The sequence below is a fragment of the Daphnia pulicaria genome, chromosome 4, assembly GCF_021234035.1.
Source record: "Daphnia pulicaria isolate SC F1-1A chromosome 4, SC_F0-13Bv2, whole genome shotgun sequence".
Lineage (NCBI taxonomy): Eukaryota > Metazoa > Arthropoda > Branchiopoda > Diplostraca > Daphniidae > Daphnia > Daphnia pulicaria.
The window spans coordinates 7181941-7192092 of NC_060916.1; the positions used below are offsets into that span (position 1 = coordinate 7181941).

The window sequence follows — 10152 nt, forward strand, 5'->3', positions numbered from 1 at the left end:
TTCTCACGCAAACCCATGCGCAAACCTCACAGACGTCACGGTTCGCGGGTCTAGCTGCTGGGTCGGGTCGGGATCTAGCCCGGGTCAGTTGCGGGCTGCCGGCCGCCTCCGGGCTCAGACAACAAAACATGAATACCGATTACCGTCGTCTGCTTTTGTCAAACTCGAATAGTGTTGACAAATAATATCAATAACGTTTGAGTATCGTCTCCTTCTTATAGTTATGATATATTTTCATTGTAGAAATTTAAAATGAATGCAAAAAAAACACCTAAAAGCATTTCTAGTTTGAATTTTCGCCCACAAGTTGAGTCAAAAATGAGTGACAAAAAGGGAACAAAACCTCTGCCTGATCCTGCATCGATTCAACAAGTACTGTGGCTAATGGTCGTACATCTGTGTCGGAAGGTCTTGTTTGTTGATCCAAATATAAAAGTTGGGATTTACATTATGTTAGTTTTCTTTGGAAGTATTCTGGGTGATGTCCTTCCTATACCAAACTCCTATTTTTCACGAAAAGACAACATGTTTAATGTTTACTTTGTTAAACTAAGTTGGGGTACGTAGTAATTCTGCTTTAACTTTCATTTGGTTTTAATTATTTCAATCCTGGTCTGGTTTTCAGGTTGGACAATGGCCTGCGTTGGTTCATTTGTCTATCTTACTAGCTCTGTGTACTCCTGTGGTGACCAAACCAAAATACGGAAGCACATGTTAAGGCTACTCTTTGCAACTTTTATGTGGCTCTTTTGGACCAACTTATTCGTGAACATTGAAGAAAGGTGAGTAAATGTCAAATATTCACTTTTCCTGCACATTGAATGTGTTTTTAACTATTAAACAATTTTCTTCTTTGAAAAAGTTATGGCTATTGCAGCAAAGCAATTATTCGATCAAACAAAAAGCAATGTCTCACTAAAGGACTGACATGGAATAGTTTCTCCTTATCTGGACATACATTCATTTTAATTTACTGCACCTTGATTATTATGGAAGAAGCCAAAGCACTTATCAGTTGGGAAGCCATTAAAGACCATTTGAGAAATGAAGATCACAATAGAAGTAATGAGGAAAATGTATCAGCTACACCATTGGATTCCCTAAGTGCTGAACAGCTATTATATGTTCGAGAGAAATATGAAAAATTCACTCCGTACATTCGGATATCCTTTGTCTTAATGACTATGTTAGCTGTAATTTGGGACGTCATGCTCATGGTTCGTATTTCTCTCCTATATTACATGGAAAGATTTGGATAAAATATAATTTTTCCCCCATTGAAGGCCACTATCATCTACTTCCATTCAACTCCGGAAAAATTTGTAGCTGGTGTAATTGCAGTTCTTTTATGGTTCTTCAGCTATCGATTCCTTTTCAACCGCAAGTTACTAGGAGTGCCTCTTCCGGGAGAGGGCACATTTCGCTATATGAATCCTTTCCAACCTCTTCAAACGATGCATTTACGGCGCGCTTCGTTGATTTCTAAAAATGAAAAAACTCCTACTTTTATGGGAATGCCACTTAGCCCACAAAAGGGCGTAGCAGAAGCAAACACTACTAAATTTCAATCAACTCCCGAGGCCTCACGTCCAACAGTCGCTCGTCAATGAATACTCAGAAAAATTTCGCGTGTTGTAATTTGTCCAAATGTGTCTAATAGCCAAAACAGTTATTTGGTCATCAATTAATCACGTTGATAAAAAAAAAAGGTTATTTTGTATTTCAGAAATCTGATTTTACACAAGATGAGTGCAGTAAAAAAACAAACAATAGATTGTTAACACCCATTTTCTTTTAAATAACAATGCCCTTTCTTCTGATCTTCCTATGGATACTGTAGTTTTGTAGAAATCCCCAAATGGATTATGATGTGCCCAGCCCTGCTCACACTAAAGAAATAAATAAGTAAGAATTGCCGTGCTAATTTCTGAGCTCCAAGTCTCCAATAACCTACAATTTGATTCGATACGAGTGACTATATTAGTTAAAAAAAATTCGTAGTTTCTTTAGCAGCAGATCATCTTTTTTGTTCCCTTTACCATCTTAATAATTTAATTGTCGTCTTACTTTTTCCCCGTTCCACTTCCACTATATATATTTTACAAACATTCTGTAAAACCTTTAGAGGACTTGGGATTGGTGAAATGATCCGTGTATTTCGATCTTGATGCGCGTGGATCGTGCGTAATCGTGACAAAGCGATATCTCGAATAGACAATAACAGACTCCGAATGGCAACGTTGATTTTCTAGTAATGTCAAATGTAACTCATTTGTTTTGTTTTTGTGTGGTGTAATCACTAAGAAAAATGGGATAGATAAATATTCAATCTTGAATAAGCTTAATGTAACCAAATAATGAGCCAAAAGAAGTGGAAGCGTGTACTATATCTAGTTGATAATAAATACCTCCGTAACGCACAAAATAGTTATTTGCAGTAGGGGAAGCTTCCTAGTCAAACATCACAGTTGCCCAAATAGACACTTTTAGGAACTAGTCACTTAAGATTTAAAAAATGGGAAGTGCTTCCTCCAAATTCCGAAAACACATTCAACATGGAGATGAATATGCTGCAATGCAAGTATGAAGTGAACAGTTTATTTCGGCATGTGAATATGTTTTCATATAGTTTTTTTTTATCCATAAAATAGGTTTACCACAATTCCCCTGAACTCAGAAAGTCTCTTGATCCTAATTTGAGTTATGGGGAACATCATCAACACAACACTGCAATGCATTATGCATCAAAACATGGAATGAAACATTTACTAAGGTAGGGTGAATTATTGTACAATTTAAAACAAACAATTTTTTTTCTGATTTTTAATGCTTTCCAGAATATTTTTAACTGACTTGCATGGAAATCCAAACAAGCGAAATGCTAGAAATGAAACAGCTCTTCATCTTGTTTGCAAGCTGTCTTTAAATGCTCCACCTTCTGCACAAGACAGGCGACTTGCCTGTGCTCATCTTATTTTGCAGTGGAAAGGAGGATTCAGTGCTGTGTCAGGAAACATTGAACAGGCTGATCTCAAAGCCCAAGACATGGTAATAGCTAAAGTTTTACTGTTGTTTCTTCATAACTTTGACCCTGATCATGTAATGAAATATTTCATTTCTTGTAGCATGGTAATACAGTCTTGCACCTATCAGCTGGATCAGGGTTGGATAGAGTAGTTGAGCTGCTGGTTTCTCATGGTGCCCCTTTATTTCTTGAAAATTCTGAAAGACTCACGCCTTGCGACGTGGCAATGAGGGCCAATTTCCACGATATCGCACTATTCTTGGAATCCCGAATGGTTTTTGTAAGTGACTTGAAAACTTGTTCTTTCTCCTCTCTCAATCGCTTCCCACCTGATTAAAGCGGTTGATTTTTTAGGCCGATGCACCAATTGAAATGGGGACCGACTTGAGAGTAGAATCCAGTTATGCCCGTGGAACCCCATCGGTCATTGTTGGCGCTTCTCACTCGACTATAGACACTGACGAAGTGTATACAGGACTTCGGGCCCAAGACTTACAAGAAGCGAAAGATCAACTGGTAGTTGAAACTGCTGATATGCTTCACATTCCACTTTTCACAGCCGAAGCCTTGTTAAGAGACAACGGTACTTTGCTTGATCATCCTTATTTTTCACTTTACCTAACTTTTTGTTGAATATTTTCAGAATGGTCTCGGGAACTGCTACTTGAAAAGTGGATGATTGATCCAGTCCTCTGTTGCGAATCCATGGGACTTCAGACCCCCCTATCAGCTCTTCGCTTCCGTAATTCGTTGCCGTGTGAAGCTGTTAACATTCTTGAGGCTAGCTTAGAATATCTCGAGGTAACACCGAAGTTGAATATTGCATTCTACGTGGGCTGCTAATAATAGCTAAATGAAAGTCTCATACGATACTAATTGATACATGTAATCATCCTAGGCACCTCCCACTTCACCCTGCAGATCAAGAATTTCCGACCAAATAGAAGATTTCCGGGATGAATGTTGTGACATTTGTTTAGAAGTAATAGAGCAGGGTTCATCTCGTGTTTATATTTCTTGTGATCATTCGTTCTGTCGCCGATGTTGGTCGAGTTACCTTACTTTGAAGATCATCGAAGGTGACGCGAATCATGTTACTTGCCCCGCACTTGGCTGCTCGATGCTAGTTCCCGTCGAATTAATTGAAAGTCTAGTGTCAAAAGAGACAGCTAAGAAATATTTACATTTCGATCTGAATTCGTTCGTTGCAACTAATCCGACCATCAAATGGTGTCCTGGCACTGGTTGTGGTTTTGCTGTTCGTTTACCTGAATCTGAGCAGGTTAGTTAAATTAAATCAGTCCAATTTAATGAATAAACTACTCATTCAACTAAATTTTTTAAGGGCCAGCCGAACGTCATGAACATATTCTCGCCAAAAGCACCTCCTCGTACATCTCATGCTGTTGATTGTGGAAACGGACATTTCTTTTGTTGGGAATGTCTCAGTGAGGCTCACGCTCCAAGTGGTAAAGAACAAATATTATTTTTTTATTTTATACTTATTTGCCTTCGAAAACCTGATCATGAGCGCAAAAACGTTTTTATCTAGGTTGTGAACAATGGGTTCAGTGGCTGCAAAAAGTAGCTGAAGTTCGACCGGAAGAACTCAAATCTACATGTACTGAAAGTGAAGATGCAGCCAACTGCTATTGGCTCGTAACAAATTGCAAAGCTTGTCCGAGTTGCAAGAGTCCCATCCAAAAGAACGAAGGGTGCAATCACATGAAATGCTCAAAATGCAAATTTGATTTCTGTTGGGTGTGTCTCGATTCTTGGAAAAAGCACAGTTCAGCAACGGTTGGAAAACACTATTAATTTTTTTCTTTATCATTTGCATTTATTTATTTGTTTTCACGTATTTTCAATTTTAGGGTGGCTATTTTCGCTGCAATCGCTATGAAGCAATGCACAAAGCGGATGAAAAACAAGGTTCTATGATAAGCGAAGCTGGGCAGCGCAACAAACAATTACAAGTATTTTCCCAATAATACTTTTTAGTTCCTTTTGACTGCCAAGTAACATTTTTATTTTTTACAGGAATTGAATCGGTTCATTCATTATTACACTCGCTTTAAGAATCATGAAAATTCACGTTTGCTAGAAGAGCCATTGCTGACTTCCGCTCGTAGAAAAATGGAGTTACTGGCTGCATCTTTGCCTGCAGCTCGTAGCCCTGTGCTTGGACACTCTGACTTAAAAGATGTGACCGCACACCGATCTTCAACGAGCAGTGTCCCAGCTTGCACTCGATTTATTGAAGAGGGTATCCGGGAATTGCTGAAAGCAAGAAGAATATTATGTGGCTCATACGTTTATGGTTAGCAAATTTGAATTTTTCTCGATGCTGCGTTTGCTTTAACAAAGTATTCTTTCTTGGCAATTTAGGATATTATCTGGAAGATAACGGCTACAACAAAACTATATTCGAATTCATGCAGGTAATTTTAAAGCAACAGTCTTGCACACTGTCATTTCAGGTGATTTTAAAACTCACACATTCTTGTCTTTTTAGAATGAACTGGAATCGTTTACTGAAAAACTGTCTGAGATGGTTGCACGTCCTTACTTGCGCACGTACGGTTACTCATTCCGTATTTTATTTGAGTGAGCCATTAATCCATCTAAATACCGTTTTTTCTAGACCCCGTTCGACGATCGTCGATATGACACTGAAAGTACGAAGAAAGCGCCATGAATTCATACGCGCTGTCTCAAAAGGTAATTATTGATATGTTTTATAGTCATATTATTTTAAATTGAAACGTTGAAGATATTCATCATTGTTTTGGGTTTTTTGGGAGTGAACCAATAAGTTCGTGTGTGGATATTTTTAAAATAACAATAATTTTGTTTTTCCAGGTCTAATACCACCCGAGACACCACCTGCTTTGCGGCGAGTGCGACGACGGAGATTTCCTGGTCTCATGGGCATGGATCCAATTGAAGATGTAACGGTCATTTGTCATCTCTATAATTCCCGCACTATGTTATGCAATTTCTTGTATTATTAGGATCAAATTACTGAAGCGATAGCTATATCGCTGCGTCAGCTAGATCCCAACAATCCCTGGGTAAAGGATAGCCAGGGGCGACACACAAACTTGAGTGCTATATACGATTGGCCTGATGCGAATTCGGATGAAGAAGATTCGGATGTAAATCAAGTGAGAAACGAAGTACGGCTAATTAGTTGTTTATTTACTTTTTTTAATACTTTTTACATTTGTCTGTCAAAGGCTTTGACCGTGAGTTTACTGGGTGTTTGCGATCGCGAAGGATGCGGGCGACCTCGAGCGCGAAATCCACGAAACGGAAAGATCCATCCTTTTTGTAGTCTTCGCTGCAGCCGCAGCGAATCTCTTGATCAACCTTCTGTGGCCCCTACTGATTTTGCCATGGATTTAGTCATTGCTTTGGAGATGTCTCGTCTTCAGTTGATTGAAGACGAAGTTCGCAAGCAGAACCATGACCAGACAGCAACTAGCAACACTGAGTTTCAATCGCCCTCAGTGGATGGCTATTCAGAAGATGCACAACTACGTTTGGCAATTTTCTTGTCCTTGGAAGAGTCGGGAAGACTTGCCACGGAATCCGGTGTGGCCGCCGCTAGTCAAACGGCCGAATCTTCGGTTGATAACTTTTTGAAAAACCTGGCGCAAAAACAGGAATTGTCTCTCAAGAATTATCGTCTTAATCAGCTAGATCCTAATAGCAGAGATTCCAAGACTTTAAAGTCCCTTTTTAGTAACTAATTATTCATTATGGAAACCGTTATTGTTGCTAATATTATCTTGAAATTGAATTTGTAGCTCCAACTGAGAAGCACGGAGAGAGTGAAGGCCGTTTTGAAATTTCGGAACTCCATCAAAATGCCGGGTTTTTTTCCTCGTCTCTTGGTGAAGACCAACAGCTGGATACAGTCTCGGATGGCGCCGTTTCCTCACTTCCTTTTCCCAAAAGGTCTCACTCTGCTTGTGACATCAGAACCGGTACCCGATTTAATTGATTTCTTGTTGTTTCCTCCTTTGGGGATCATCAAAATCAAAATTTTTTATTTTATGCATTTCATTGACTTAGGTGTACACATACGCTGCCCGTCTTTGGAGCTCGAGTCCCACGACTGCATTCACGAACTAGTGGAAGGTATTTCACAAGGCCCCCCGACTCGAACGCTTCTTCGCCTGCAAAGCCTTGGAACTGATTACGGTAGCGACGAGTTTGGGACTTGTACATCTTCGGAGGAAAATGGGCAAGCAAAAGAGGAGGAAATACAAATTCCAATAGTTGAGTATTTGTAGAATTTTAGCCTTGTTGTTTAATCATTTTCGAAAACATGTATTTCTTGTATTTTGTAGAGGAAACTGAGCAAACCAAAGCTTGTTCGCCAGGCGAACGTTTCTGGAAAAACAGAATTGTCCTGCTGCTCCCATTCAGCGCATCCACCATTCAAGCATTTGCCCCTAGTAGAATCTGAATCTTTTAATTCCGAAAACACGCTTCCGACACCAGCAGATGAAGACCAATCTTATGACCAGGTAAAAATTTTTTTTAAAATGTGGATGTTTCATTTATTCTTTATTTCAATTCCATGTCACGTTTTCATCAACGTTATATCGCTTTACAGGGAATACCACGTTCGCCTACTTTATACTGTACCACTACATACATCAGCGGCGTGGCTATATCGCGAACACCTGAACCTGGCGCCCAATCGAATGAATCTTTCGATGGATTGGTGAAATCAGGAAGAGGAAATCGTTCATCAAGTTTAACGACAGCCGCTCTTCGAGGCATTCTCCAAATTCATCCGCTAGGCCGAGGCTTGTCAAAATCCGCTGGCCGTTTGAATATAAACAATTACGTCGTCAAAGACGGCAATAGCCGCAAAAAGAAACGCAAGCATATTCGACGATTGACCATGCCCGCTATGCTTTGCTCAGGTGAAAATAGTGAATACGTACGATAGTGATTTTAGTGCCTTATTTATTTGTTGATTTCATTCATTCTTTAATTCTTATCACATTTTTTCTTATCACACACTTTCATTGTTTTCAGATAATTGTGAAGGGTCCCTTTCTCCTTTCCCCTCGCCATCACCACGTATCATTTCGCGGTCGGCGTGTGAGCCGCAGCGGGACAAAGAGGTTCATTTCATTGCATTAATTAGCTGACGGAAATGAGATTAACACGAATAACATTTTCCATGTCACTAGGTATTTTATTTCCCGAAATCACCCACTGAAAGCCAGTTGAGCACCGTGTTGTTGGTGAGGGATTTTAATAAGCGAGATGCTTTTCACGAGGCGTTGTTTCTTCCTCGCGAACAAAAGCGTAAACGTTCAAAAAAGATTTTAGCAACTTCTACTGCTACGTCGGTACCAACCGAACTCTCCAAGCACGACACCTCATGCGAGGTGAACTCGGATAGACGCGAAGAAAAACAAAGTGGCTCACAAGAATCGTCTGTTTTATGAAGCAGTTGTTCTACACCTCATATGCTCGTTTATACTTTTTCACAATTCTATATTTGTCAAAAAGCACAAAAAGCTTAATCGACCCCAAACCATATGTCTTAATGGAGTTTGACCAATCAAATGTTTGATGTCACAAATTTATATATTATTATCGTTTAAAAGTAACATTTTTTAACGCCTACGTCAGTTATTAATGCTAGTCTAGCCCCAAAAAATCTATCATTTCAAGCTAAATCTCTTGAGTTTTGTGTTGCTGGTTACCAGTCAGCTATATTGGTGGGTGTGTTGTTATGTGAGGCTGCTTGGAGTCCATCTGTTTGATTGTATTTTTTTTTCTCTTCATGTCAATGGGATTTAATTCTATGCCTATATATGTAGCCACATTTCTCATATCATATACCTCCTCAAGGTCTTCTAAGGTATCTCTCAGCTCATGGACCAACAGTGAATTTCTGATTCAAAAATTAATTTCTTCTTCCCTCTTTGTATTTCTCTACAGTATATACCATTACACTTCTGAATCTTACTTTTTTGTCTGTTTCTTTCAGTGATGGGATGAGCCATGACCATGATGATCTTTTGGCGGATTTATTAATTCCAATCCCTTTTCAATAGTTATGGTTGCTAAAAAGGCAGCAAAACCCCATTTAAATCCTCGGAAACCAGTTAGCATCCAACGTTGTTTGATAGTTCCAAATTCTTTTCTATCAAATCTCCAGACTTCATTCCTAGTAATAAACAAATAACAATTAGTTAAATAGCAATAAGCTACATTTGGAAGTAAAAATACTAGTCACCTTAGCCAAGGGTCCTTCAAGCCTTTCTGGGCAAGCATATTTCTTACAGTAACCAATTCTGGGGCATCCTCAACTTTGTATTTCCTCCAGTCGGGGATTTTAAATTCATGGTGATGACCATGATCATGATGTCCGTGTGCATGATCGCCACCCATTTCTGTATCTTCAAAAAAATTATAGGTGAGATATTTGTACCATTTCTTAAACTAATCTGTTAACCAAAACTCACTTGATTCCTTAGTAAAGAAATGCAAACAGCTGAAAGTAATGAAACACAGGCAAGGGTAAAGAATTCTATATTTTCGTCTGCTAGAAACATTTAATACCCAGATGGCGCAATCAACCTAAATCAAGAGCAGTCGACATTAAAGAAATATCCCACTAAAAATTTAACCAGTTTCAAATTTTCATCAATTTTCTAAGCAATTTTAAAATAATTTAAAATGATTTTATTGAATCAGAAACAATTGCAGCCAAAAAGGTTAACAATATTTACAGGGTTACTAGATTAGCCATGCTACTAAGTTGCGGACGTGCGGTCTCGTCATCTCGTGAGACCCTTTTTTTTTAAATATTAGCTTTCTCTGAAAAGCTGAAAAGAGATTTTATTGACTTGTGCCCTTGTAGGATTTCAAAATCTCATTAGGTAAATTGGGAAAGAGTTATGAGAAACATTTGAAATTGATTTGGCACGAGTTGGATTGTAATAATTATTTGGCTACTCGCCGTGTATTACTCAAGGTAAAATTAGATTATGTTTACTGGTTTACACTTTAGCAGGAAGGAAACAAGGAACGATTTGCGTGCTGCTTTTCTTTTCGCATAGTTCATACTGTTTTTGTACTCATACCGT

At 38.8% G+C, this 10152-nt stretch overlaps 2 protein-coding genes across 5 annotated transcripts; one reads left to right on the forward strand and one right to left on the reverse strand.

Annotated features, from left to right (window-relative positions):
- Positions 1-105: 105 nt before the first annotated feature.
- Positions 106-9028, forward strand: LOC124336730 (ankyrin repeat and IBR domain-containing protein 1-like). Of its 3 annotated transcripts, none has more exons than XM_046790513.1 (23): positions 106-559; positions 626-782; positions 863-1217; positions 1284-1538; positions 3380-3608; positions 3669-3826; positions 3924-4307; positions 4371-4494; positions 4578-4825; positions 4900-5001; positions 5066-5345; positions 5414-5466; positions 5541-5602; positions 5670-5746; positions 5888-5976; positions 6040-6204; positions 6265-6772; positions 6838-7017; positions 7106-7311; positions 7384-7563; positions 7653-7968; positions 8084-8172; positions 8242-9028. In XM_046790513.1, the coding sequence occupies exons 1-23, from the start codon at positions 253-255 to the stop codon at positions 8500-8502; spliced, it is 4785 nt and encodes a 1594-aa protein (XP_046646469.1). In that variant the 5' UTR covers positions 106-252; the 3' UTR covers positions 8503-9028. The 3 variants fall into 3 exon arrangements, with proteins under 3 accessions (XP_046646469.1, XP_046646466.1, XP_046646467.1); XM_046790510.1 differs by lacking the exons at positions 106-559; positions 626-782; positions 863-1217; positions 1284-1538 and adding exons at positions 1610-2581; positions 2652-2773; positions 2838-3048; positions 3126-3305; XM_046790511.1 differs by lacking the exons at positions 106-559; positions 626-782; positions 863-1217; positions 1284-1538 and adding exons at positions 1610-2581; positions 2652-2773; positions 2838-3048; positions 3126-3305 and having other exon boundaries at positions 6040-6192.
- LOC124336735 (NADH dehydrogenase [ubiquinone] 1 beta subcomplex subunit 3-like) lies at positions 8967-9658 on the reverse strand. 2 transcript variants are annotated; one of them, XM_046790519.1, is made up of 3 exons: positions 9529-9658; positions 9300-9462; positions 8967-9230 (listed from the first exon to the last, which is right to left on the reverse strand). In XM_046790519.1, exons 2-3 carry the CDS (start codon positions 9452-9454, stop codon positions 9047-9049), a joined length of 339 nt encoding a protein of 112 aa, XP_046646475.1. In that variant the 5' UTR covers positions 9455-9462; positions 9529-9658; the 3' UTR covers positions 8967-9046. The 2 variants fall into 2 exon arrangements, with proteins under 2 accessions (XP_046646475.1, XP_046646476.1); XM_046790520.1 differs by having other exon boundaries at positions 9300-9456; positions 9529-9633.
- Between the last annotated feature and the right edge of the window lie 494 nt (positions 9659-10152).